The 22,782-nt window shown below is 55.8% G+C and overlaps 1 protein-coding gene and 1 long non-coding RNA gene across 2 annotated transcripts; both read right to left on the reverse strand.

Annotated features, from left to right (window-relative positions):
* Window positions 1–334: 334 nt before the first annotated feature.
* On the reverse strand, window positions 335–21,842 carry LOC310920347 (occludin-like). The gene is made up of 8 exons (XM_083880253.1): window positions 21,798–21,842; window positions 17,192–17,937; window positions 12,788–12,946; window positions 7,595–7,734; window positions 5,304–5,522; window positions 3,082–3,253; window positions 1,967–2,008; window positions 335–1,855 (listed from the first exon to the last, which is right to left on the reverse strand). The coding sequence occupies exons 2-8, from the start codon at window positions 17,933–17,935 to the stop codon at window positions 1,754–1,756; spliced, it is 1,578 nt and encodes a 525-aa protein (XP_083736379.1). The 5' UTR covers window positions 17,936–17,937; window positions 21,798–21,842; the 3' UTR covers window positions 335–1,753.
* On the reverse strand, window positions 13,095–14,145 carry LOC310920349. Its single transcript, XR_014591979.1, has 3 exons — window positions 13,975–14,145; window positions 13,342–13,859; window positions 13,095–13,307 (listed from the first exon to the last, which is right to left on the reverse strand). It is a non-coding gene; the product is annotated as an uncharacterized lncRNA (long non-coding RNA).
* Window positions 21,843–22,782: the final 940 nt, after the last annotated feature.

The raw sequence follows: 22,782 nt of genomic DNA on the forward strand, positions 1-22,782 counted from the left end.
GACCAATGGAATCTTGGCTCGGCCATACAAACCTGTTAATTAATGCCAATTAAAGACATTTCCTACAACCTCAGTGGTCTGGAATGAGCCAGGATTTGGCATTTCAGGATTTGGGATCTTGGGATTCCAGGACAAATCCCCGGCCAATGAAATCTTGGGTCCACCATACAAACTCATTAATTAACTCCAATTAAAGACATTTCCTACAATCCCGGGGGTCTGGAACGACCCAGGATTTGGGGTTTTGGGATTTCAAGATTTCAGGATTTGGGATTTTAGTATTTCAGGATTTGGGATCCCAGGACAAATTCCCGACTGATGGAATCCTCACTCTGCCATATAAACCCGTTAATTAACTCCAATTAAAGACATTCCCTACAATCCCAGGGGTCTGGAATGAGCCGGGATTCAGGATTTTAGGATTTCAGGATTTCGGATTTTAATATTTCAGGATTTGGGATTTCAGGATGATTCCCAGCCAATGGAATCTTGGCTCGGCCATATAAACCTGTTAATTAATGCCAATTAAAGACATTTCCTACAACCTCAGTGGTCTGGAATGAGCCAGGATTTGGGATTTCAGAATTTGGGATTACCGGATTTGGGATTTCAGGATTCCAGGACAATTCCCGACTGATGGAATCCTCACTCCGTCATATAAACCCATTAATCAACTCCAATTAAAGACATTTCCTACAATCCCAGGGGTCTGGATTTGGGATCCGGCGGAAAAATTGGAAAACTGGGGAGATCAAACCCACCCCAAAAATAGGGAACGTTCCTTAAAAATCCTAAAATTGGGATTTTTTTGGGGGAGAAAAATGGGGATTTCAGAGGTTCTCCTTCAATTTGGGGTTTTTTTGGGGGAATAAATCCCAGTGGGAAGAGCTGGATTTGGGATTTGGGGGGTTTGGATCTCTCTTTCCAGGGTTTGGGGGGATTTGGGGTTTTCCTGGAGGAATTTGGGGTTTCTCTTCCCAAGGTTTGGGGGAGGGATTTGGGATTTCTCTTCCTAAACAGAGGAATTTGGGATTGCCTTCCCAAAGTGGAGAGATTTGGGATTTCCCACCCAAGGTTCAGGATTTGGGGTTCCTCTTCCAAAACTGGGGGGATTTGGGGGTTTCCTTTCCAAGGTTCAGGGATTTGGGGTTTCTTTTCCCAAGCTTGAGGGATTTGGGATTTCCCCTCCAAAACTGGGAGGGGTTTTTGATGTTCCCCTCCCAAATTTCAGGGAATAATTTCCCCTTCCCCACTTCACCCCGACCCCAAATTAAAATCAACAATTACACTTCATTTATTACAAAACAATTAAAATATTACACAATTCCCATCTGTTCCCACCATTCCCTATAAAATATTTCAGGATTTGAGTCCCTGCCCTGAAAACAAAAAACCCCAAAAGGGTTTTTTATCCCCCAAAAGCCCAATTTGGGACCCTCCAAAACCCCTTTAAGGCAGCCAAAGGGGTGCAAACCCCATAAAAAACCCTATTTACAACCAAGGCAAGGCACTGGGGGGGTCCCAGAGGGTGTGGGGGACATTTTGGGGACATTTGGGGACATTTTAGGGACAGGGGGGTCCCACCAACAGCTGCCACACCCTCGAGGGAAGGCTCAAAACGAGGAAATTTGGGGTTTTTCACCCCAAAAAAAGGCACTGAAGTCTTTGGAGGGGGTTGTGGGGGGGATTTTTTGGGGTGTCCCCCCTAGAAATGTCCCTTTGGGTTTTTTTTTTTGGGGTGGTGGCTTTGGGGTCAGCCCCGGAGTTTGTCGTAGTCACTGACCATCCTCTTGATGTGGAAGAGTTTGTTCCGCAGGGTTTTGGATTCCTGTTTCTTGTCCTGGTACTCCGGGCTCTGGGGGGGTTGGGGACAATTAGGGGACATTTGGGGACAATTAGGGGACATTTGGGGACATTTGGGGACAGGGGGAGGGACCCCAAAAGAGGGAGGGACCCCAAAACTCACCCGCTTCAGGTCCTTGAGGTGGTTGTACTCCTCGGCCAGGGCCTGTGGGGACAGAGGGTTAGAGGGGACAGGGGGGACAGAGGGAGGGGACAGCGGGGACAGGGAGGGGACAATGGGGAGGAAAATGGGGGGGACAATGGAGGAGGAAATAGGGGGGAAAATGGGGAAAATTGGGGGAAAAAAGAGGGGGAAAGGGGGACAGGAGGGACAGAGGGGACAGGGAGGGGACAGTGGTGGGGGGAAATGGGGGAAAAATTGAGGAAATTTGGGGAAATTTTGGGGAAAAATGAGGGGAAATGGGGAAAAGGGGAAAAAAAAAGGGGGACAGGAGGGACAGAGGGACAGGAGAGGGGACAGAGTGGACAGGAGGGGACAATGGTGGGGGGAAAAATGGGGGAAATTGGGGAAAATTTGGGGAAAAAAGAGAGTGAAAGGGGGACAGAGGGACAGAGGGACAGGAGGGGACAGAGAGGGGAGAATAGGGAGGAAAAATTGGGGGAAAAAAGCAGGGAAGGGGGACAGGAGCGGACATAGGGACAGAAGAGGGGACAGAGAGGGGACAATAGGGGGGGAAATGGGGGAAAATTGGGAAAAATTGGGAAAATGGAGAAAAGGGGATAAAAGGGTGAAAAAAGTGGTGAAAAAAAGGGGGGAAGGGAGGGGAAAGAAGAAAAAAGGGAAAAAAGGGTGAAAAAGGGGGAAATAAGGGGGAAAGAGGGAAAAGAGTGGAAAACAGGGAAAAGAATGGAGAAAAAGGGGGAGGAAAAGGGGAGGGAAGGGGGAAAAAGGGGGGGAAAAAGGGGGGAAAAAGGGGGAAAAAAGGGGAAAAAAAGGGGAAAAAAAGGGGGAAAAAAGGGGGAAAAAAGGGGGAAAAAAGGGGGAAAAAAGGGGGAAAAAAGGGGGAAAAAAGGGGGAAAAAAGGGGGAAAAAAGGGGGAAAAAAGGGGGAAAAAAGGGGGAAAAAAGGGGGGGAAAAAAGGAGGGAAAAAAGGGGTGTGGGAAAGGGTGAAAAAAAAGGGAAAAGAAGGTAAAAAAATGGGAAAAAACAAGAAAAAAAGGCAGAAAAAACATGGGGATAAACCCCAAAGGGCCAAGCAGGTGGCTCGAGGTGCAGACCTGGTACTGGGCGCTGTCCTCGGGCACCAGGTCCAGCTGCTGGCCCAGCTGTGCCAGGCGCTCGTTGACGCGGTCCATGTCCGCGCACAGCTCCTTGTAGCGCCGCAGCTCCGAGCCAAACTCCGCCTTGTAGCGCTGCCGCTCCGCCGGGGACGACACCGGGGGGTACAGCCTGGGCAGGGGACAGCGGGGTCACCACAGTGTCACCAGGGTGTCCCCAAGGTCCCCTGGTCCCCTGTTCAGCCTGGGTGCCACCCTCCACCCCTGGTGTCCCCAAGGTGTCCCCTGATCTGGGGGTACAGCCTGGGCAGGGGGACAGCAGGGTCACCACAGTGTCACCAGGGTGTCCCCAAGGTGTCCCCAAGGTGTCCCCAAGGTGTCCTGATCGAGGGGTACAGCCACCCTCCACCCCTGGTCCCCCCAAGGTGTCCCCTGATCTGGGGGTACAGCCTGGGCAGGGGGACAGCAGGGTCACCACAGTGTCACCAGAGTGTCCCCAAGGTGTCCCCAAGGTGTCCCCAAGGTGTCCTGATCGAGGGGTACAGCCTGGGTGCCACCCTCCACCCCTGGTGTCCCGAAGGTGTCCCCTGATCTGGGGGTACAGCCTGAGAGAGGGGACAGCGGGGTCACCACAGTGTCACCAAGGTGTCCCCAAGGTCCCCTGGTCAGCCTGGGCACAGTCAGCCTGGGTGCCACCCTCCCTGTGTCCCCAAGGTGTCCCCTGATCTGGGAGTACAGCCTGGGCAGGGGACAGCGGGGTCACCACAGTGTCACCAGAGTGTCCCCAAGGTGTCCCCAAGGTGTCCTGATCGAGGGGTACAGCCACCCTCCACCCCTGGTCCCACCAAGGTGTCCCCTGATCTGGGGGTACAGCCTGGGCAGGGGGACAGCGGGGTCACCACAGTGTCACCAGGGTGTCCCCAAGGTGCACTGGTCAGCCTGGGCACAGTCAGCCTGGATGCCACCCTCCCTGTGTCCCCAAGGTGTCACCAAGGTGTCCCCAAGGTCCCCTGGTCAGCCTGGGCATGGTCAGCCTGGGTGCCATCCCCACACAATGTCACCAGAGTGTCCCCAAGGTCCCCTGGTCAGGGGGGGAACGGTCAGCCTGGGTGCCAACCCACCCTGGTGTCCCCAAGGGGTCCCCAAGGTGCCCTGATCGAGGGGACACAGTCAGAATGGCAGCCACCCCCCCGCAGTGTTCCCCAAGGTGTCACCAAGGTGCCCTGCCCAGGGGGGACACGGTCAGCCTGGCAGCCACCATCCCCTGGTGTCCCCAAGGTGTCCCCTGATTTGGGGGTACAGCCTGAGGGAGGGGACAGCCTCGGGTCACCACGGGGTCCCCACAGTGTCCCCAAGGTGCCCTGGTCAGCCTGGGCACAGTCAGTCTGGGTGCCACCCTCTCTGTGTCCCCAAGGAGTCCCCAAGGTGTCCCCAAGGTCCCCTGCCTGGAGGGGCACAGTCAGTCTGGGTGCCACTCCCACCCTGGTGTCCCCAAGGTGTCCCCTGATCTGGGGGTACAGTCTGCTTGGGGCAGGCACGGTCACCCTGGTTGTCCCCAAGGGGTCCCCAAGGTCCCCTGATTGGGGGCTACAGCCTGCCCGGGTGCCATCACCCCAGTGTCCCCAAGGTGTCCCCTGATCAAGGGGTACACAGTCAGCCTGGGTGTCACCCCACCCTGATGTCCCCAGGGTGTCCCCAAGGTGTCACCTGCCCAGGGGGCACAGTCAACCCTGAGTGCCACCTCCAGTGTCCCCAAGGTGTCCCCAAGGTCCCCTGCCTGGGGGTCACAGTCAGCTTGGGTGTCACCCCACCCTGCTGTCCCCAGGGTGTCCCCAAGGTGTCCCCTGCCTGGGGGTCACAGCCTGGGTGCCATCCACCCACAGTGTCCCCAAGGTGTCCCCTCCCTGGGGTCACAGTCAGCCTGAGTGCCACCCCTGCCCTGCTGTCCCCAAGGTGTCCCTTGCCTGGGGGCACAGTCAGCTTGGGTGTCACCCCACCCTGATGTCCCCGAGGTGTCCCCAAAGTGTCCCCTGCCTGGGGGGGTCACAGTCAGCCTGGGTGTCACCCCACCCTGCTGTCCCCAAGGTGTCCCTTGCCTGGGGGCACAGTCAGCCTGGGTGTCACACCACCCTGATGTCCCCGAGGTGTCCCTGAGGTGTCCCATCCCCAGTGACCTGGGTGTCACCCCACCCTGCTGTCCCCGCAGTGTCCCCCGGTGTCACCTGTGCCACCGCTCGCGGTCGCGCTCGTCACTGGACTCGGGGGCCGTGGTGTGGTCGGTGTCGTACTGGGAGCACTGGGAGGACTGGGAGCAGCGCTGGGGCTCCTCGGGGTCGGCCCCGCGGCGCCCGCGGCGGCCCCGGCGGGCGGGGGGCTTCGAGGGGGGGTGGGCACGGTCCTCATGGGCCTCCGAGGGGCTGGGGGCGTCCTCGGGGGGGTCACTGAGGAGGGGACACAGGGACATGGGGACGTCAGATATAGGACATGAGGACACAGGGACATGGGGACATTGGGGATATGGGGTATAGGGACATGGGGTGGGGGGCTTTGGTCCTGGTCCCCAGAGGGGCTGGGGGGGTCCTTGGGGGGGGTCACTGAGGAGGGGACACCAGGACATCAGACATGGGGACATGGGAATGGGACATCAAATATGGGATATGGGGACATGGGGACATTGGGGATATGGGGTATAGGACATGGGGTATGGGAACATGGGGACATGGGGTGGGGGGCTTTGGTCCTGGTCTCCAGAGGGGCTGGGGGGGTCTTCGGGAGGTCACTGAGGGGACATGGGGACATGGGGACATCAGACATGGGGACATGGGAATGGGACATCAAATATGGGATATGGGGACATGGGGACACTGGGGATATGGGGTATAGGACATGGGGTGGGGGGCTTTGGTCCTGGTCCCCAGAGGGGCTGGGAGAGTCCTCGGGGGGGTCACTAAGGGGACACGGGGACATCAGACATGGGGACATGGGGACATCAAATATGGGATATGGGGACATTGGGAAAATTGGGGGATATGGGACATGGGGACATGGGGTGAGGGGCCTGGAGGGGGTGGGGCCGAGGTCCTGGTCCTCTGAAGGGCTGGGGGGGTCCTCGGGGGGGTCAATGAGGGGACACGGGGACATGGGGACATCAGACATGGGGACATTGGGGATACGGGGTATAGGATATGGGACATGGGGTGGGGGGCTTCGGTCCTGGTCCCCAGAGGGGCTGGGGGGTCCTCGGGGGGGGGGGTCAGTGAGGGGACACGAGGACATGGGAGTGGGATATGGGGTATGAGGTATGGGGACATGGGGACACTGGGGACCCTTCCCACCCTCTCCCGACCCCTCCCCATATTTCCCACCTTTCCCACCTCCCTCATCCTTTCTCATCTCTCCCCCGACCCTTTAAATCCTCTCCCGACCCTTCCCCATATTTCCCGACCCCTCCTCACCTTTCCCATCCCTTTTCCACCCCTTTCCCAACCCCTCCCCATATTTCCCGACTCCTCAAACCTTTTCCCGACCCCTCCTCACTTTTCCCACCCCTCTCCCGACCCTTTAAATCCTCTCCCGACCCCTCCCCACATTTCCCACCCTTTCCCCACCTTTTCCCGACCCCTCCCCATATTTCCCGACCCCTCCTCACCTTTCCCATCCCTTTCCCACCCCTTTCCCAACCCCTCCCCATATTTCCCGACCCCTCCTCATAATTCCCACCCCCCCAATCTTTTCCAGATCCCTTTCCCACCCCTTTCTCGACTCCTTAAACCCTCTCCCGACCCCTCTCCATATTTCCCACCCCTTTCCCGACCCCTCCTCACCTTTCCCATCCCTTTCCCATCCCTTTTCCACCCCTTTCCCAACCCCTCCCCATATTTCCCGACTCCTCAAACCTTTTCCCGACCCCTCCTCACTTTTCCCACCCCTCTCCCGACCCCTCCCACTCATTTTCCCGACCCCTCCCCATATTCCCCCCCCTTTCCCGACCCCTCCCCATATTTCCCGACCCCTCCTTTTTCCCACCCCTCTCCCGACCCTTTAAATCCTCTCCCGACCCCTCCCCATATTTCCCACCCTTTCCCCACCTTTTCCCGACCCCTCCCCTTACTTCCCACCCCCCCAATCCTTTCCCGACCCCTCCCCACCTTTCCCATCCCTTTCCCACCCCTCTCCCGACCCCTCCTCATATTTCCCACCCCTTTCCCAACCCCTTAACCCCTTTCCCGACCCCTCCCCATAATTCCCACCCCCCAATCTTTTCCAGATCCCTTTCCCACCCCTTTCCTGACCCCTCCCACTCATTTTTCCCGACCCCTCCCCATATTCCCCCCCTTTCCCGACCCCTCCCCATATTTCCCGACCCCTCCTCACCTTTCCCATCCCTTTCCCACCCCTTTCCCGACCCCTCCCACTCATTTTCCCGACCCTTCCCCATATTTCCCACCCCTCTCCCGACCCCTTAGCCCCCTCCCCACATTTCCCCTAAATCCCCATCCCGCCCCCTCCCCACCTTTTCCATCCGTTCTGGGGGTGGTCGCTGTACAGGGGGGGGCTGTAGGGGGGGGCTGGCCCGGGGGTCTCGCCCTTCTCCGAGTAGGCGACAGTGGCGGCCTCGTCGGGAACGCTGCTGGCCCCGGACACGTTCTTCACCTGGGGGGGAAAAATCCCCAAATTCACAGCCGGGGGAAAGGAAAAATGGGTAAAAAAAAGTCTTGAAATGGCTCTGGAGGTTGTTCGGGAATTTGGGGAGGGATGGATGGAAATTCACCCAAAAATTGCCCGAAATTTCTCTTAAAATTGGGCAATAAATCTCTGAAATTTCCCCTAAAATTGGCCATAAATCCTAAAAAAAATCCATTAAAATTGGCCAATAAATCCTCAAAAATTCTCTTGAAATTGGTCAATAAATCTCTGCAATTTCTCTTAAAATTGGTCAATAACTCCTCAAAAATTCCCTTAAAATCGGCCAATAAATCCCAAAAAAATCCCTTAAAATTGGCCGATAAGTCCCCGAAATTTCTCTTTAAATTGGCCAATAATTCACCAAAAAAATCTCTTAAAATTGGTCAATAACTCCTAAAAAATCCCCTTAAAATTGGCCAATAAATCCACAAAATTTCACTTAAAATTGGTCAATAAATCCTCAAAAAATCCCTTATAAATGGCCAATAAGTCTCTGAAATTTCCCTTAAAATTGGCCGAGAAATCCCCAAAATTTCCCTTAAAATTGGCCGAGAAATCCCCAAAATTTCCCTTAAAATTGGTAAATAAATCTCTGAAATTTCCTTTAAAATTGGTCAATAAATCCTCGAAAATTCTCTTTAAATTGGTCAATAAATATCTGAAATTTTCCTTAAAATCGCCCAATAAATCCTCAAAATTTCCCTTAAAATTGGCTGAGAAATCTCAAAAAATTCCCTTAAAATTGGCCAATAAATCCTCAAATTTTCCTTTAAATCGCCCAATAAATCTCCAATTTTTTCCTTAAAATTGGTTAATAAATCCTTTAAAATTTCCCTTAAAATTGGCCAACAATTCACCAAAAAATCCCTTAAAATTGGTCAATAACTCCTAAAAAATTCCCCTAAAATTTGCTGAGAAATCTCCAAAAATTTCCTTAAAATTGGCCAATAAATCCCCAAAAAATCCTTTAAAATTGGCCAATAAATCCTCAAAATTCCCCTAAAATTGGCCAATAAATCCTCAAAAATTCCCTTAAAATTTGCCAATAAATCTCTGAAATTTCCCTTAAAATTGGCCAATAAATCCTCAAAAATTCCCTGGAAATTGCCTGAGAAATCCCTGAAAATTCACCAAGAAACGCCTGAAATTCCCTGAAAATTCCCTGGAAATTCGCTGAGGGATTGCTGGAAAATCACTGAGAAATGCCTGGAAATTACCTGAGAAAATCGCTGAAAATTCACCAGAAAATCCCTGAAAATTGCCCGAAAATTCCCTGGGAATTGCCTGAAAAATCCCTGAAAATTCACAAAAAAAATGCCCAAAATTCTCTGAGAAATCCTCAAAAATACCCTGGAAATCGCCCAAAAATTCCCTGAGAAATCCCTGAAAATTCCCTGGAAATTGCCCAAGAAATCTCTGAAAGTTCACCAAAAAAATCTCCAAAAATTCCCTGAAAATTCACTAAAATTTGCCTGAGAAATCGTTAAAAATTCACCAAAAAAATCCCATAAAAATCCCATAAAAATTGCCCCAAAAATCCCTGAAAATTCACTGAGAAATCACTGAAATTTCCCTGAAAATCACTGAGAAATCCCACAGAAAATCCCTGGAAACCAGGGGGTTGTTGTCCCACTTGGAGTCCCCCAGATCCTCCAGGGACATCCCCAAAAACCCCAAATCCAGAAACCCCAAAACCCAGAAATCCCAAAACCCCAAATCCCCATGAACTGGGGACGGACAATGGGGACAAAGTGACAAAGGGACAGATCTCGGGGGGTGGTGACATCCTCAGGGTGACGTCCCCAAAGATTTGGGGTTGGGGAAAAACCCAGAAATCCTCAAAAGCCCCAAACCCCAAAACCCCAAAACCCCCAAATCCCAAAACCACAAATCCCCACGGATTGGGGACAGGACAATGGGGACAAAGTGACAAAGGGGACTAAGGGACAAAGGGACAGAGCTCGGGGAGTGGTGACACCCCCAAAGATTTGGGGTTGGGGGAAAACCCCAAAAACCCCAAATCCCCAAATCCCCATGGACTGGGGACAGGACAATGGGGACAAAGGGACAAAGGGACAGAGGGACAAAGTGACAAAAGGACGGAGGGACAGAGGGACAGATCTCAGGGGTGATGACACCCTGAGGGTGACGCCCCCGAGGGTTTGGGGTGGCCCCACAGAGGGGACATCCGCCTGTCCCTGTCCCCTGTCCCCTTCCTTCCGGCCCTTTGTTTGTCCCGGACGCGGGTCCCGCCGCCTTGGTGGCCTTGGGGACATCCGGCCGGACGTGCCACTTCCGTCCCCTCCCGGGGCCACCAGCCGTGTCCCCAAGCCCTGGTGGCATTTGGGGTGGCCCCATAAAGCCCCGTGTCCCCAAAAGGGGGTGACAGCCCCGAAGTGGCACCCGCGGGTGGCACCTGGGGGTGGCCCTGTCCCCAAAGCCACAGGAAATGCTCGGGCAGGGAGGGACGCTGAGCAAATAAAGCCAAAGGGGAATAGAAAATAAATAAGAAATGAAATGAAAATAAATAAAATCAAAATCAAATAAAAGCTCGACAAAGGGAGAGAGGCCCGAGGGGAAACCGGGAGTGGGAGCGGCGGCGTGGGGACAGGGGACAAGGGACAGGGGACAGCTAGAGGGACAGGGGACAGGGGACAGAGACAAGGGACAGCCAGGGGGACAGGGGACAGGGGACAGGGGATGGGGACAGGGGACAGCCAGGGAGACGGGGGACAGGGGACAGAGACAGGGACAGGGATTGGGGACAGGGGACAAGGGACAGCCAGGGGAACAGGGGACAGGGGACAGGGACAAGGGACGGCCAGGGGGACAGGGGATGGGGACAGAGAGAGGGAACAGGGGATGGGGATGGGGACAAGGGACAGGGGACAGCCAGGGGGACAAGGGACAGGGATAGGGGATAGGGGACAAGGGGAATAGGGGACAAGGGGACAGAGACAGGGGACAGGGGACAGCCAGGGGGACAGGGGACAGTGAGGGGGACAAGGGACAGGAGACAGGGATAGAGGACGGGGATAGGGGACAGGGACAGGGGACAGAGGACAGCCAGGGGGACAGGGGACAGTGAGGGGGACAGGGACAGAGCACAGGGGGCAAGGGGACAGTGAGGGGGACTGGGGACACAGAAAGAGAACTGGGGACACAGAGGGAGGAGTGGGGACACAGGGGACACACAGAGTTTGGGGACAAGGGGACAGGGAGAGGGGTGGGGACATGGGGACAGGTTTGGGGGACACAGCATTGGGGACAGAGAGAGAGGAGTGGGGACACAGGGGACACACAGAGGGAAATGTGGGGACATGGGGACAGGGCTGGGGACAGGAGTGAGGACAGGGGAACAGGTCTGGGGACACAGGAAGAGGACTGGGGACACAGAGGGAGGAGTGGGGACACAGGGACAGGGTTGGGGACACAGGAAGAGAAGTGGGGACACAGGGGACACACAGAGTTTGGGGACATGGGGACAGGTGTGGGGGACACAGAGATGTGGGGACAGGGGACAGGGATGGGGACATGGGGACAGGGGAGATGGGTGAGGGGACACAGAAAGGATTGGGGGGGGACAGGGGACAGTGGTGGGGACAAAAAGAGGTTTGGGGACACAGAGGGAGGAGTGGGGACACAGGGGACAGAGAGAGATGTGGGGACATGGGGACATGGGGACAGGGACAGGACAAGGACAGGGATGGGGACAGGGACAGGGAGAGGTGACAGGGACAAGGACAGGGACAGGAGTGTCCCCAAAGCCACTCTCCCAGCCCCTCCCGCTGCGACATCCCCGCCCCTCCCCCGGGCCAGCACAGGAGGTGACACAGGCTGGGGACAGCAGGATGTCCCCAAGGTCCCCGTCCAGGTGCCACCAGCTCCTGGCGCCGCCAGTTCGGGTTTTCCCGGTGCCACCTCCCGGTTAATGATTGGCCAGACCGAAACCGCGCGGGGCCACCGGTGTCACCTGCCTGTGTCACCTCCCCGTGTCACCTCCCCGTGTCACCTGCCTGTGGCCCCAAGCCCTTCTGGGGTCCCCCAATCTTCCCTGAAGTCCCCAAACTTTCCTGGTGTCCCCAGATAATCCCAAACTCCCCATCTGGTGCCCCCAAACCCTCCCTAATGTCCCCAAATCCCCTCCTGGTGTCCCCACATGAAGTCCCCAAACTCCTCCTGGTGTCCCCAAACTCCTCCTGGTGTCCCCACACAATCCTGGTGTCCCCAAATCCCCCAAACCCCTCCCTGTGCTCCCATCCCAAATCTGGGAATTTCCAACCCCACTGGAAAAGGGCTGGGAAGGATCCCCTGGATCCCATTCCCAACATTCCCAAAAATCTGAAAACTCCCAGGACTCCACATTTGGGAAAAAGGGCCTGGAAGGATCTCCGGGATCCCATTCCCAAAAATCCCAAACATTCCTCAAAATCCCAAACATTTTGGGACTCACCCATTCCTCCATGTCCAGGAAAAGGGCTGGGAAGGATCCCCTGGATCCCATTCCCAACATTCCCAAAATTCCCAAACATTCCCAAAAATCCCCAAAATCCCGGGACTCCACGTCCAGGAAAAGAGCCAGGAAGGATCTTTGGGATCTCATTCCCAAACATCCCCAAAATCCCAAACATTTCAGGACTCCACATCAGGAAAAGGGCCGGGAAGGATCTCCTGGATCCCATTCCCAGCATTCCCAAAAATCCCAAACATTCCCAAAAATCCCAAAACTCCTGGGACTCATCCACTCGTCCAGGCCCAGGAAAAGAGCCAGGAAGGATCCCCCAGATCCCATTCCCAACATTCCCAAAAATCCCAAACATTTTGGGACTCACTCACTCCATGTCCGGGAAAAGGGCTGGGAAGGATCTTCTGATCCCATTCCCAAATATCCCCAAAAATCCCAAACATTTTGAGACTCCACATCTGGGAAAAGGGCTGGGAAGGATCTCCCGGATCCCATTCCCAAAATCCCCCAAAAATCCCCAAAATTCCCAAAAACCCCAATCCCCTGGGGACTCACCCACTCCTCCACGTCGGGCCCCTCGGGGCCGGCCGGGATTTTATCCCAGTAAATGTTGGGTTTTCCGTATTTCCAGATCTTGCTGCGGGTTTTGTGGGCGAAGAGGCAGATGAGGCACAGCAGGAGCACGATCAGGAACCCGCACACGATGGCCACGGCCTGGGGGGGAGATTTGGGATTTGGGAATTCCTGGGATCCCACAGGATCGGGGGGAATTGGGGTTTTCATCACTGAAATCCTCACAGTGTTGGATGGGCCCCGTCCCAAAGATTGGCTGTGAATCCCAAAATTCCAAAGCTTCCCTAAATCCCAAACCCTCCCAAATCCCAAACCTTCCCCAATCCCAAAACTTTCCCTGTTCTTCCCAAATCCTAAAACTTCCCTGTTCCCAAAGCTTCCCAAATCCCAAACCTTTCCCTTCCTTCCCAAATCTTTCCAAATCCCAAACTTCTCCCATCCTTCCCAAATCCCAAACATTCCCAAATCCTAAAACTTTCCCCATCCTTCCTAAATCCCAAACCTTCCCCAATCCCAAACCTTCCCAAATCCCAAACCTTCCCCAATCCCAAAACTTTCCCTGTTCTTCCCAAATCCTAAATCTTTCCAGATCCCAAACCTTCCCCAATCCAAACCTTTCCCTTCCTTCCCAAATCCCAGACCTTTCCAAATCCCAAACCCTTCCCTGTCGTTCACAAATCCCAAACCTTCCCCAATCTCAAACCCTCCCAAATCCCAAACCTTCCCCAATCCCAAAACTTTCCCTGTTCTTCCCAAATCCTAAATCTTTCCAGATCCCAAACCTTCCCCAATCCAAACCTTTCCCTTCCTTCCCAAATCCCAGACATTTCCAAATCCCAAACCCTTCCCTGTCGTTCACAAATCCCAAACCTTCCCCAATCTCAAACCCTCCCAAATCCCAAACCTTCCCCAATCCCAAAACTTTCCCTGTTCTTCCCAAATCCTAAATCTTCCCAAATCCCAAACTTTCCCAAACCCTAAACCTTTCCTGTCCTTCCCAAATCCCAAAACTTCCCCAATCCCAAACCTTTCCTGTCCTTCCCAAATCCCAAACCTTCCCAAATCCCAAACCTTTCCTGTCCTTCTGAAAACCCAAACCCTCCCAAATCCCAGAACTTCCCAAATCCCAGAACTTCCCAAACCTTTCCTGTCCTTCCGAAATCCCAAACCTTCCCAAATCCCACGCCCCAAACTTTCCCTGTCCTGCCCAAATGCCCCTCAGGAATCCCAGAGATTTTGGGGCCCCAGGGAGGATTTGAGATCGAGGGGTTGATTTTCCCACGGGGATGGAAAATTGGGGATTTGGGAAGGACAGGGGAAGTTTTGGGATTTGGGAAGGTTTGGGATTTGGGAAGGACAGGGGGGATTTGGAAAGGACAGAGAAGATTTGGGGCCTAGGAAAGACAGGGAAAAATTTGGGATTTGGGGATGATGGGGAAGGTTTGGGATTTGGGAAGGATGGAGACCGGGAAAGGACAGGGAAAGGTTTGAGATTTGGGAAAGAAGGGGAAGGTTTGGAGTTTGGGAAGGACAGGAAAGGTTTGGGGTTTGGGAAGATTTGGGGTTTGGGAATAAAGGGAAAGGTTTGGGGTTTAGGGAGGTTTGGGGAAGGAAGGGGAAGGTTTGGGGTGGGGAAGGTTTGAGGCTGGGGAAGGTTTGGGGTTTGGGGTTTGGGGTTTGGGAAAGTTTGGGGCTTGGGGAAGGTTTGGGGTTTGGGGTTTGGAAAGGTTTGGGGTTTGGGAAAGTTTGGGGTTTCGGAAGGTTTGGGAAGATTTGGGGAAGGTTTGGGATTTGGGAAGCACAGGAAGGGTTTGGGGTTCAGGAAGGTTTGGGGTTTGGGAAGGTTTGGGGTTTAAGGAGGTTTGGGGTTGGGGAAGGCCGGGCAGGGTCTGGGGGGTCCCGGTGCCCCCCCGGGTCAGTCCCGGGTCAGTCCGGCCGGGCTGGAAGAGCCGCATTCCAACCCCGGGGGGAGCGGCCCCGGAGCGGAGCGGCCGGAACGGGACCAGGACCGGGAATGGGATCGGGACCGGGAATGGGACCGGGAATGGGATCGGGAATGGGAACGGGACCGGGAACGGGAATGGGACCGGGAATGGGAACGGGAATGGGACCGGGAACGGGATCTGGGAACGGGATCGGGATCCCGGGGGTGATTTGGGGTCGCTGCGGTTTGGGGCTGGCGAGGGGCAGAGCGAGGGGGCGGGGCTGAGTCCTGAATCCCAAACCTTCCCAATCCCGAACCTTTCCCAACCCCAAACCTCTCCCTGTTTTTCCCCAACCCCAAACCTCTCCCTGTTTTTCCCCAACCCCAAACCTCTCCCTGTTTTTCCCCAGCCCCAAACCTTTCCCTGTTTTTCCCCAAACCTCTCCCTGTTTTCCTCAACCCCAAACCTCTCCCTGTTTTCCCGGCCCGGCTCCGCTCCCGGGTTTTTACAACCAGGAGCAAAGTTCCCGAAACTGGGAACCGGCTCCGGGCCCGTCCCCTCCCCGAAACTCCCGGGAGCGGCGGCAGCGACTGCCCGGGACTGGCCCGGGATTGGCCCGGTTCTTCTCACATCCCGGGATTGGCCCGGTTTTCCCACATCCCGGGATTGTCCCGGTTTTTCCCAGCCCAGGATTGTCCCCGTTCCTTTCTCCCAGCCCGGGATTGTCCCGGTTTTTCCCGCATTCCCGGGTTGTCCCGGTTTTCCCACACTCCCAGCTCATCCCATAAATCCCGCTCATCCCAACCCCTCCCTGGTTCATCCAGTTTTTCCCTGAGGCCCCAATTAATCCCACAAATCCCGCCCATCCCAAAGCAGATGGGATTGTGGCCTGCACACCCAGTGACACCAAATCCCAAAAATCCATCGGGAAAAGCTCCGGGGCCGGGCAGGAACTGCTCCCCTTCCCCCAAATCCCGTTTGTCGTGGATTTATCCCCAAATCCCCGAGATCCAACCTGGGGGTGCCTCCCTCATCCTGCGGGATGAGCCTGATCCCAAAGATTCTCTGTGCCTCCCAAATCCCAAACCTTTCCCAAATCCCAAACCTTCTTGAACCCAAAGCATCCCAAAGCTTCCCAAATCCTAAATCCTTCCCTTCCCAAATCCCAAACCTTTCCCAAATCCCAAACCCAAAGCATCCCAAAGCTTCCCAAATCCCAAACCTTTCCCTTCCCAAATCCCACATCCCAAATGTCCTGTCCTCCCCAAATCCCAAACCTTGCCAGATCCTAAACCTTTCCCAAACCCCAAACCTTTCCCAAACCCCAAACCTTTCCCAAATCCCAAAGCATCCCAAAGCTTCCCAAATCCTAAATCTTTCCCTTCCCAAATCCCAAACCTTCTCAAATCCCAAACCTGTTCTGTCCTTCCCAAATCCCAAACCTTGCCAGATCCTAAACCTTTCCCAAATCCCAAACCTTTTCCCAAATCCCAAACCTTCCTGAACCCAAAGCATTCCAAAGCTTCCCACATCCCAAATCTTTCCCTTCCCAAATCCCAAACCCCAAACCTTGCAGATCCTAAACCTTCCCAAATCCCAAACCTTTTCCCAAATCCCAAACCTCTCTGTGGGGGTCCCTCCCTCATTTGGGAATTCCTGGGATCCCCTGGGATCAGCATCCTCATCCCTCATTTCCTTGGGATCCCTCCTTCACCTCTTGGGGGTCCCTCCCTCACCTTTCGGGGATCCCTCTCTCCCCTCCTGGGGGTCCCTCCCTCAACTCCTGGGGGTCCCTCCCTCATTTCCCGGGGGGTCTCTCCCTCATTTCCCGGGGATCTCTCCCTTGATCCCTCCCTCATTTCCCGGGGGTCTCTCCGTCAGTCCCTCCCTCACTTCCTGGTGGTCCTTCCCTCTCTCCCCTTTCAGGATCCCTCCCTCCTCTTTTCGGGGTCCCTCCCTCATTTCCCGGGGCTCCCTCTCTCACTTCCCAGGGATCTCTCCCTCATTTCCCGGGGATCTCTCCCTTGATCCCTCCCTCATTTCCTGGGGGTCCCTCCCTCACCTCCTGGGGTTCCCTCCCTCTTTTCCTCAGGATCCCTCCCTCATTTCTTGGGGGTCTCTCCCTCGTCCTTCCCTCAGCTCTTGAGGGTCCCTCTCCTTTTGGGGTTTCCTCCCTCCTTTTTTGAGGCTCTCTCCCTCCCTTTATAGTGCTCCCTCCCTCATTTCCCAGGGGTCTCTCCCTCATTTCCCAGGGGTCTCTCCCTCATTTCCCAGGGATCCCTCCCTCATTTCCTTGGCATCCCTCCCTCACCTTTCAGGAGTCCTTCCTTCTTTTCCTCAGGATCCCTCCCTCATTTCCCTCAGTCCCTCCCTCATTTCCCCCAGTCCATCTCTCATTTCCCAGGGATCTCTCCCCCATTTCCCTCAATCCCTCCCTCATTTCCCTCAATCCCCCCCTCACCTCCTGTGGGTCCACGGTGCAGTAGTGGTACAGGTACTGGTTGAGCACGGTTCCCCCGGCGTACACCTGGCTGCACATGGCCAGCAGCGGGCTGTAGTAGTACCCCCCGCTCATCTGCGCCTGCGGGTTCACCCCAACCACGTAGACAATGCTGGCCACCAGCACCAGCAGGGCCAGCACCGCGCTGACCACCATGACCACCAGGTAGAAGCGGCGCGAGCGGGAGCCGCTGGCCTTGCTGAGGCTGGCCACCAGCAGCCCCAGCTGGGCCAGGAAGCAGAGCACGGCCGTGGCGATCATGAAGCCGTTGGCCGCCCTGGGGTTGGTGACCCCGCTGTAATAACCGCCGTAGCCGTAACCGTAATTCACGCCGCTGCCGTAATACCCCGAGCCGTAGAAGCCGCCGAGGCCGTTGCCATAAATGCCGTATCCATATCCGTACTCCCAGGCCAGCGTGGAGGCCACGCAGGCGAAGATGGCCACGCAGAGCAGGATGACCGCGGCCTCCAGGACACGCACCAGGCCGGGCGGAGATGACCACTTGTAGAAGTGCTGGGGCACGTCGTCCACGTAGTAGGAGCCCGGCGGGGCCGGCGAGCGAGGGCCGAAGTCGTAGCCAAAGTCGCCCGTGGGTGGCCCGAAGGAGGCTGTTGGTGGCCCGTAGGAGGCTGTTGGTGGCCCGTAGGAGGCTGTTGGTGGCCCGTAGGCGGTGGAGGGGCTGTCGTAGGGTTTCTTGGGGAGCATCGCTGTAGGGGACAATAGGGACAGCAGGGGACACACACAGGGGACAACAGGGGACAGCAGGAGACACACACAGGGGACAACAAGGGCAACAGGGACAACAGGGGACACACACAGGGGAAACGGGACACAGGGGACACCAGGGGACACAAGGGACACACAGGAGGCACAAAGGGGCACAGGGGACAACAGGGGATAGAGGGGACACACACGGGACAGGGGACAACAGGGGCAACAGTGACAACAGGGGACACGGGGGACACACACAGGGGACAGAGGAGACACAGGGGACAGGAGACAACAGGGGATACACACAGGAGACAGGGGACACACACACAGAGGACAGCAGGGGACACACACAGGGGACACAGGGGACAGGAGACACAGGGCACAGGGGACAACAGGGGATAGAGGGGACACACACAGGGGACAGGGGACAACAAGGGCAATAAGGACAACAGGGGACACGAGGGACACACAGGAGGCACAAAGGGCACAGGGGATACAGGGGATGCAGGAGACAGAGGGGACACACAGAGGACACAGGGGACACACACAAGGGACACAGGGGACAGTGGAGACACGGGGGACAGGGGACAACAGGGGGCACAGGGGACACAACAGGGGGCACAGGGGACACGGGACAATGGGGGACACAGGGAGGTTTTGTCACTGGTGGTGGCAGTGGAAGGACTTTGGTCACTTTGTCACCGCCACTGCCACCACCCAGATGGAGTTATTACAGTTTTTATGTGGGGAAACTGAGGCACAGAGTCGCCACCCAGAGTCGGGGTCACCTCGGTTTTGTGGGGAAACTGAGGCACAGAGGGAACTGAGGCACAGAGTCACCACCCAAAGCTGGAGTCGTGGCAGTTTTTATGTGGGGAAACTGAGGCACGGAGTCACTGCCTGCAGCCAAAGTCGCCTCAGTTTCACAGGGAAACTGAGGCAGAGTCAGAGTCATCACAGTTTTACAGGGAAACTGAGGCACAGAGTCGCCACCCAGAGTTGGGGTCACCTCGGTTTCATGGGGAAACTGAGGCACGGAGGGAAACTGAGGCACAGAGTCGCCAAAACTTCACAGGGAAACTGAGGCACAGAATCACTGCCCAGAGCCAGAATCACCACAGTTCCGTGGGGAAACTGAGGCACAGAGTCGGAGTCACCTCAATTTCACAGGGAAACTGAGGCACAGAGGGAAACTGAGGCACAGAGTCACCAAAACTTCCCAGGGAAACTGAGGCACGGAGGGAAACTGAGGCACAGAGTCACCAAAACTTCCCAGGGAAACTGAGGCACGGTGTCCCCGCCCGCCGCCGGAGTCGCGGCGGTTTTGACGTGGGGAAACTGAGGCACGGTGACTCAGCGGCGGCGCCACCCCGGGCTCTGGGTGTCCCCTCCCTGTCCCCTCCCCAGCCCCCCGCAGCGGGCCGGGAATTAACCGGGAATTGTTGGAATTCTCCCGTGGGAAAAGCGGCCAAGAGGGGCCCCCGCGCTGGCCCCGAGGGTGTCGCCCTAAGCTGATTAAAAATCAAAATAATCGCAGAGAAAAAATAAAAACCAAAATAAAAATAAAAATAAAATAAAAATAAAATAAAACAAAATAAAATAAATAAAAAATTTAAAAACCCCAAAACAAAATAAAGTAAGTAAAATAAAATAAAATAAAACAAAACAAAACAAAACAAATAAAATAAAATAAAAAAGTAATATAAAATAAAGTAAAATAAGATAAAATAAAATAAAAATAATTAAAATGAATGATCGTTACAAGGGGGGTGCGTGAGGCAGAGCCTGAGGAAAGTGGTGAATTCAGGCTGGAGAATTTTTTGGGGGGGATGGGTCTCAAAATCATCAAAATCAATGTGGGGACCCTAAAAAAATCCAGATCCTTGTAGGAAAAACCCAAACCGGGCGGTACCGGGACCCTCAGGGCGTTTTGGGGGTGCCCAAAGGCACCTTCCCCAACCCCAAACCTTCCCAGACCCCAAACCTTTTCCTGTCCTTCCCAAATCTTCCCGAGTCCCAAACCCTCCCTGTCCTTCCCAAACCCCAAACTTTTCCTTTCCTTCCCAAACCCCAAACCCCAAACCTTTCCCCAATCCCAAACCTTCCCTGTCCTTTCCCAACCCCAAATCTCAAACCTTTCCCAAACCCCAAAGGTTCCCAAACCCCAAACCTTTCCTGTCCTTCCCAAACCTCAAACCTTTCCCAAACCCCAAACCTCAAACCTTTCCCTTCCTTCCCAAACTCCGAATGTTCCCATAACCCCAAACCCTTCCCAAACCCCAAACCTTTCCTTTCCTTCCCAAATCCCAAACACCAAACCCTCCCAAACCTCAAACCTTCCCCCATCCCAAACCTTCCCTGTCCTTTCCCAACCCCAAATCTCAAACCTTTCCCTTCCTTCCCAAACTCCGAATGTTCCCATAACCCCAAACCTTTCCCAAATCCCGAATCTTTCCTTTCCTTCCCAAATCCCCAAACCCCAAATCTTCCCAAACCCCAAACCTTTCCCAGTCCCAAACCCCAAACCTTTCCTGTCCTTCCCAAATCCCAAACCCCAAACCATTCCCTTCCTTCCCAAACTCCGAATGTTCCCATAACCCCAAACCTTTCCCAGAACCCAAACCTTTCCTTTCCTTCCCAAATCCCAAACCCCAAACCTTCCCATAACCCCAAACCACCTTCTCCAAACCTCAAACCTTTCCCACACCCCAAACCCCAAACCATTCCCTTCCTTCCCAAATCCCAAACCCCAAACCTTCCCAAACCCCTCCCAGTCCTAAACCCCAAACCTTTCCTGTCCATCCCAAACCCCAAATCTTCCCAAACCCCAAACCTTCCCTGTCCTTCCCAACCCCAAACCCTTCCCCAACCCCAAACCCTTCCCATTCCCTCCATCCCCATCCCCCATTCCCGGTTGGATCCCGCGGTTTGACCCCCCGGGATGTCCCCAAGGGGGGACACCGGGACCAGAACCGGGACCAGAACCGGGACCAGAACCGGGACCAGAACCGGGACCGGGGGGGTTCGGTGGTGTCGGGGAGGCCGGGACCGGTCTGGACCCCATGAGGACCCCGGTACCGCTCTGGAATTCCAGCACCGGCACCGGGATGGGGGAACACGGGGGGATTTTGGTGTTGTCGGGGACTCCGGTACCGGCGCGGAGAATTCCCCGCTCTGGAATCCGGTACCGGGACAGGTGTGGGAGCGGTGGGGACCCGGTACCGCTCAGGAATTCTGGTACCGCTCTGGATTCCCGGTACCGGCGGGGGCCTGGCTGCAGGTGGGGACCCGGTACCGCTCTGGATTCCCGGTACCGGTACCGGTACAGACCCCGCAGGGACCCCGGTACAGGTGTGGAATTCCGATACCGGTGTGGACCCGGTACCGACGGGGACCTGAGGGCAGGTGGGGACCCGGTACCGCTCTGGATTCCCGGTACCGGTGTAGGGAACTCCCCGCTCTGGAATCCGGTACCGGTATCGCTCTGGATTCCCGGTACCGGTACCGGTGTGGGAACTCCCCGCTCCGGAATCCGGTACCGGCACAGACCCGGGCACAGGTGAGAACCCGGTATCGCCCTGGATTCCCGGTACCGGCACAGGTGGGAACCTGGTGGGAACTCGGTATCGCTCTGAATTCCCGGTACCGGTACCGGAATGCCCTGTCCAGTCCCGGTACCGCGCACAGCCCGGGCTGGGCCCCCGGTGCCCCAAACCCCCCATCCCGTTCCCACCGAGCCCCGCCGCTTCCCCCCGCCCCCCACTCCGCTCCCGGTGCCGGTTCCGATCTCGGTTCGGATCCCGGTTCCGGTCCCGGTGCCGGTGCCGGTTCTGGCCCGCCCCCCCGGGCCGCTCACCTGCCGCCGCCGCCGCCGCCGCTTTGTTCACGGTAAAATGGCAGCCGGGAGCGGCGGAGGCGGCGGGAGCGGCCCCGGGACCCGCCCCCGGGCAGGGCAGGGCGGGGGGGGCAGCACCGGCACCGCCCCGGCAACGCGGGGGTTAAATACAGGGGGGGGGAACAGCCGGGAGGGGGAAAAATGGGGGAGGGGCAGGACCTGAGAGACCCCCGGGAACACAGGGGTTAAATACGGGGAGGGGGGAACAGCCGGGAGGGGGAAAAATGGGGGAGGGGAACACACCTGGAGCCGCCCCACGGGCATGAAAGGGTTAAAAAAAAACCAACAAAGGGGGTGGGGAAGGGGCAGAATCAGAGCCGGGCCCAGGCAGGAAAGGGTTAAAAAAAAAGGGGGAGGGGAAGAACCGGGAGGGGTTAAAAAAGGGGGAGGGGGAACACACCTGTAGCTACTCCCCGGGCACGAAAGGGTTAAAAAAAGGGGCGGAGGGGAAGAACCGGGAGGGGGAACACCTGTAGATGCCCCCGGGCACGAAAGGGTTAACAAAAAAAAAAAAAAAAAAAAAAAGGGGGGGGGGGTGGGTGGGGGCAGAACCAGAGCCGGGCCCAGGCACGAAAGGGTTAAAAAAGGGGGGCGGGGCAGAACCGGACAGACCCCTGGGCATTGAGGGGTTAAAATGGGGGAGGGGAAGGACATGAAAGACCCTCGGGCATTGAGGGGTTAAAATGGGGGAGGGGCAGAACCAGAGCCGCCCCCTGGGAACGAAAGAGTTAAAAAAGGGGCGGAGGAAACACCTGGAGCCGCCCCCTTGGGCACGAAAGGGTTAAAAAGGGGGCGGGGCAGAACTGGGAGGGGTTTAAAAAAGGGGGAGGGGCAGGACTGGAGAGACCCCCCCGGGCATTAAGGGGTTAAAAATAAGGGGGAGGAATTTTTTTTTTGGGGGGGTGTGAAAAACGAGGTTCACTTTTTAGTAAATTTTAAGGAATAT

The sequence above is a fragment of the Zosterops lateralis genome, assembly GCF_965231275.1.
Source record: "Zosterops lateralis genome assembly, chromosome: 29".
Classification (NCBI taxonomy): domain Eukaryota; kingdom Metazoa; phylum Chordata; class Aves; order Passeriformes; family Zosteropidae; genus Zosterops; species Zosterops lateralis.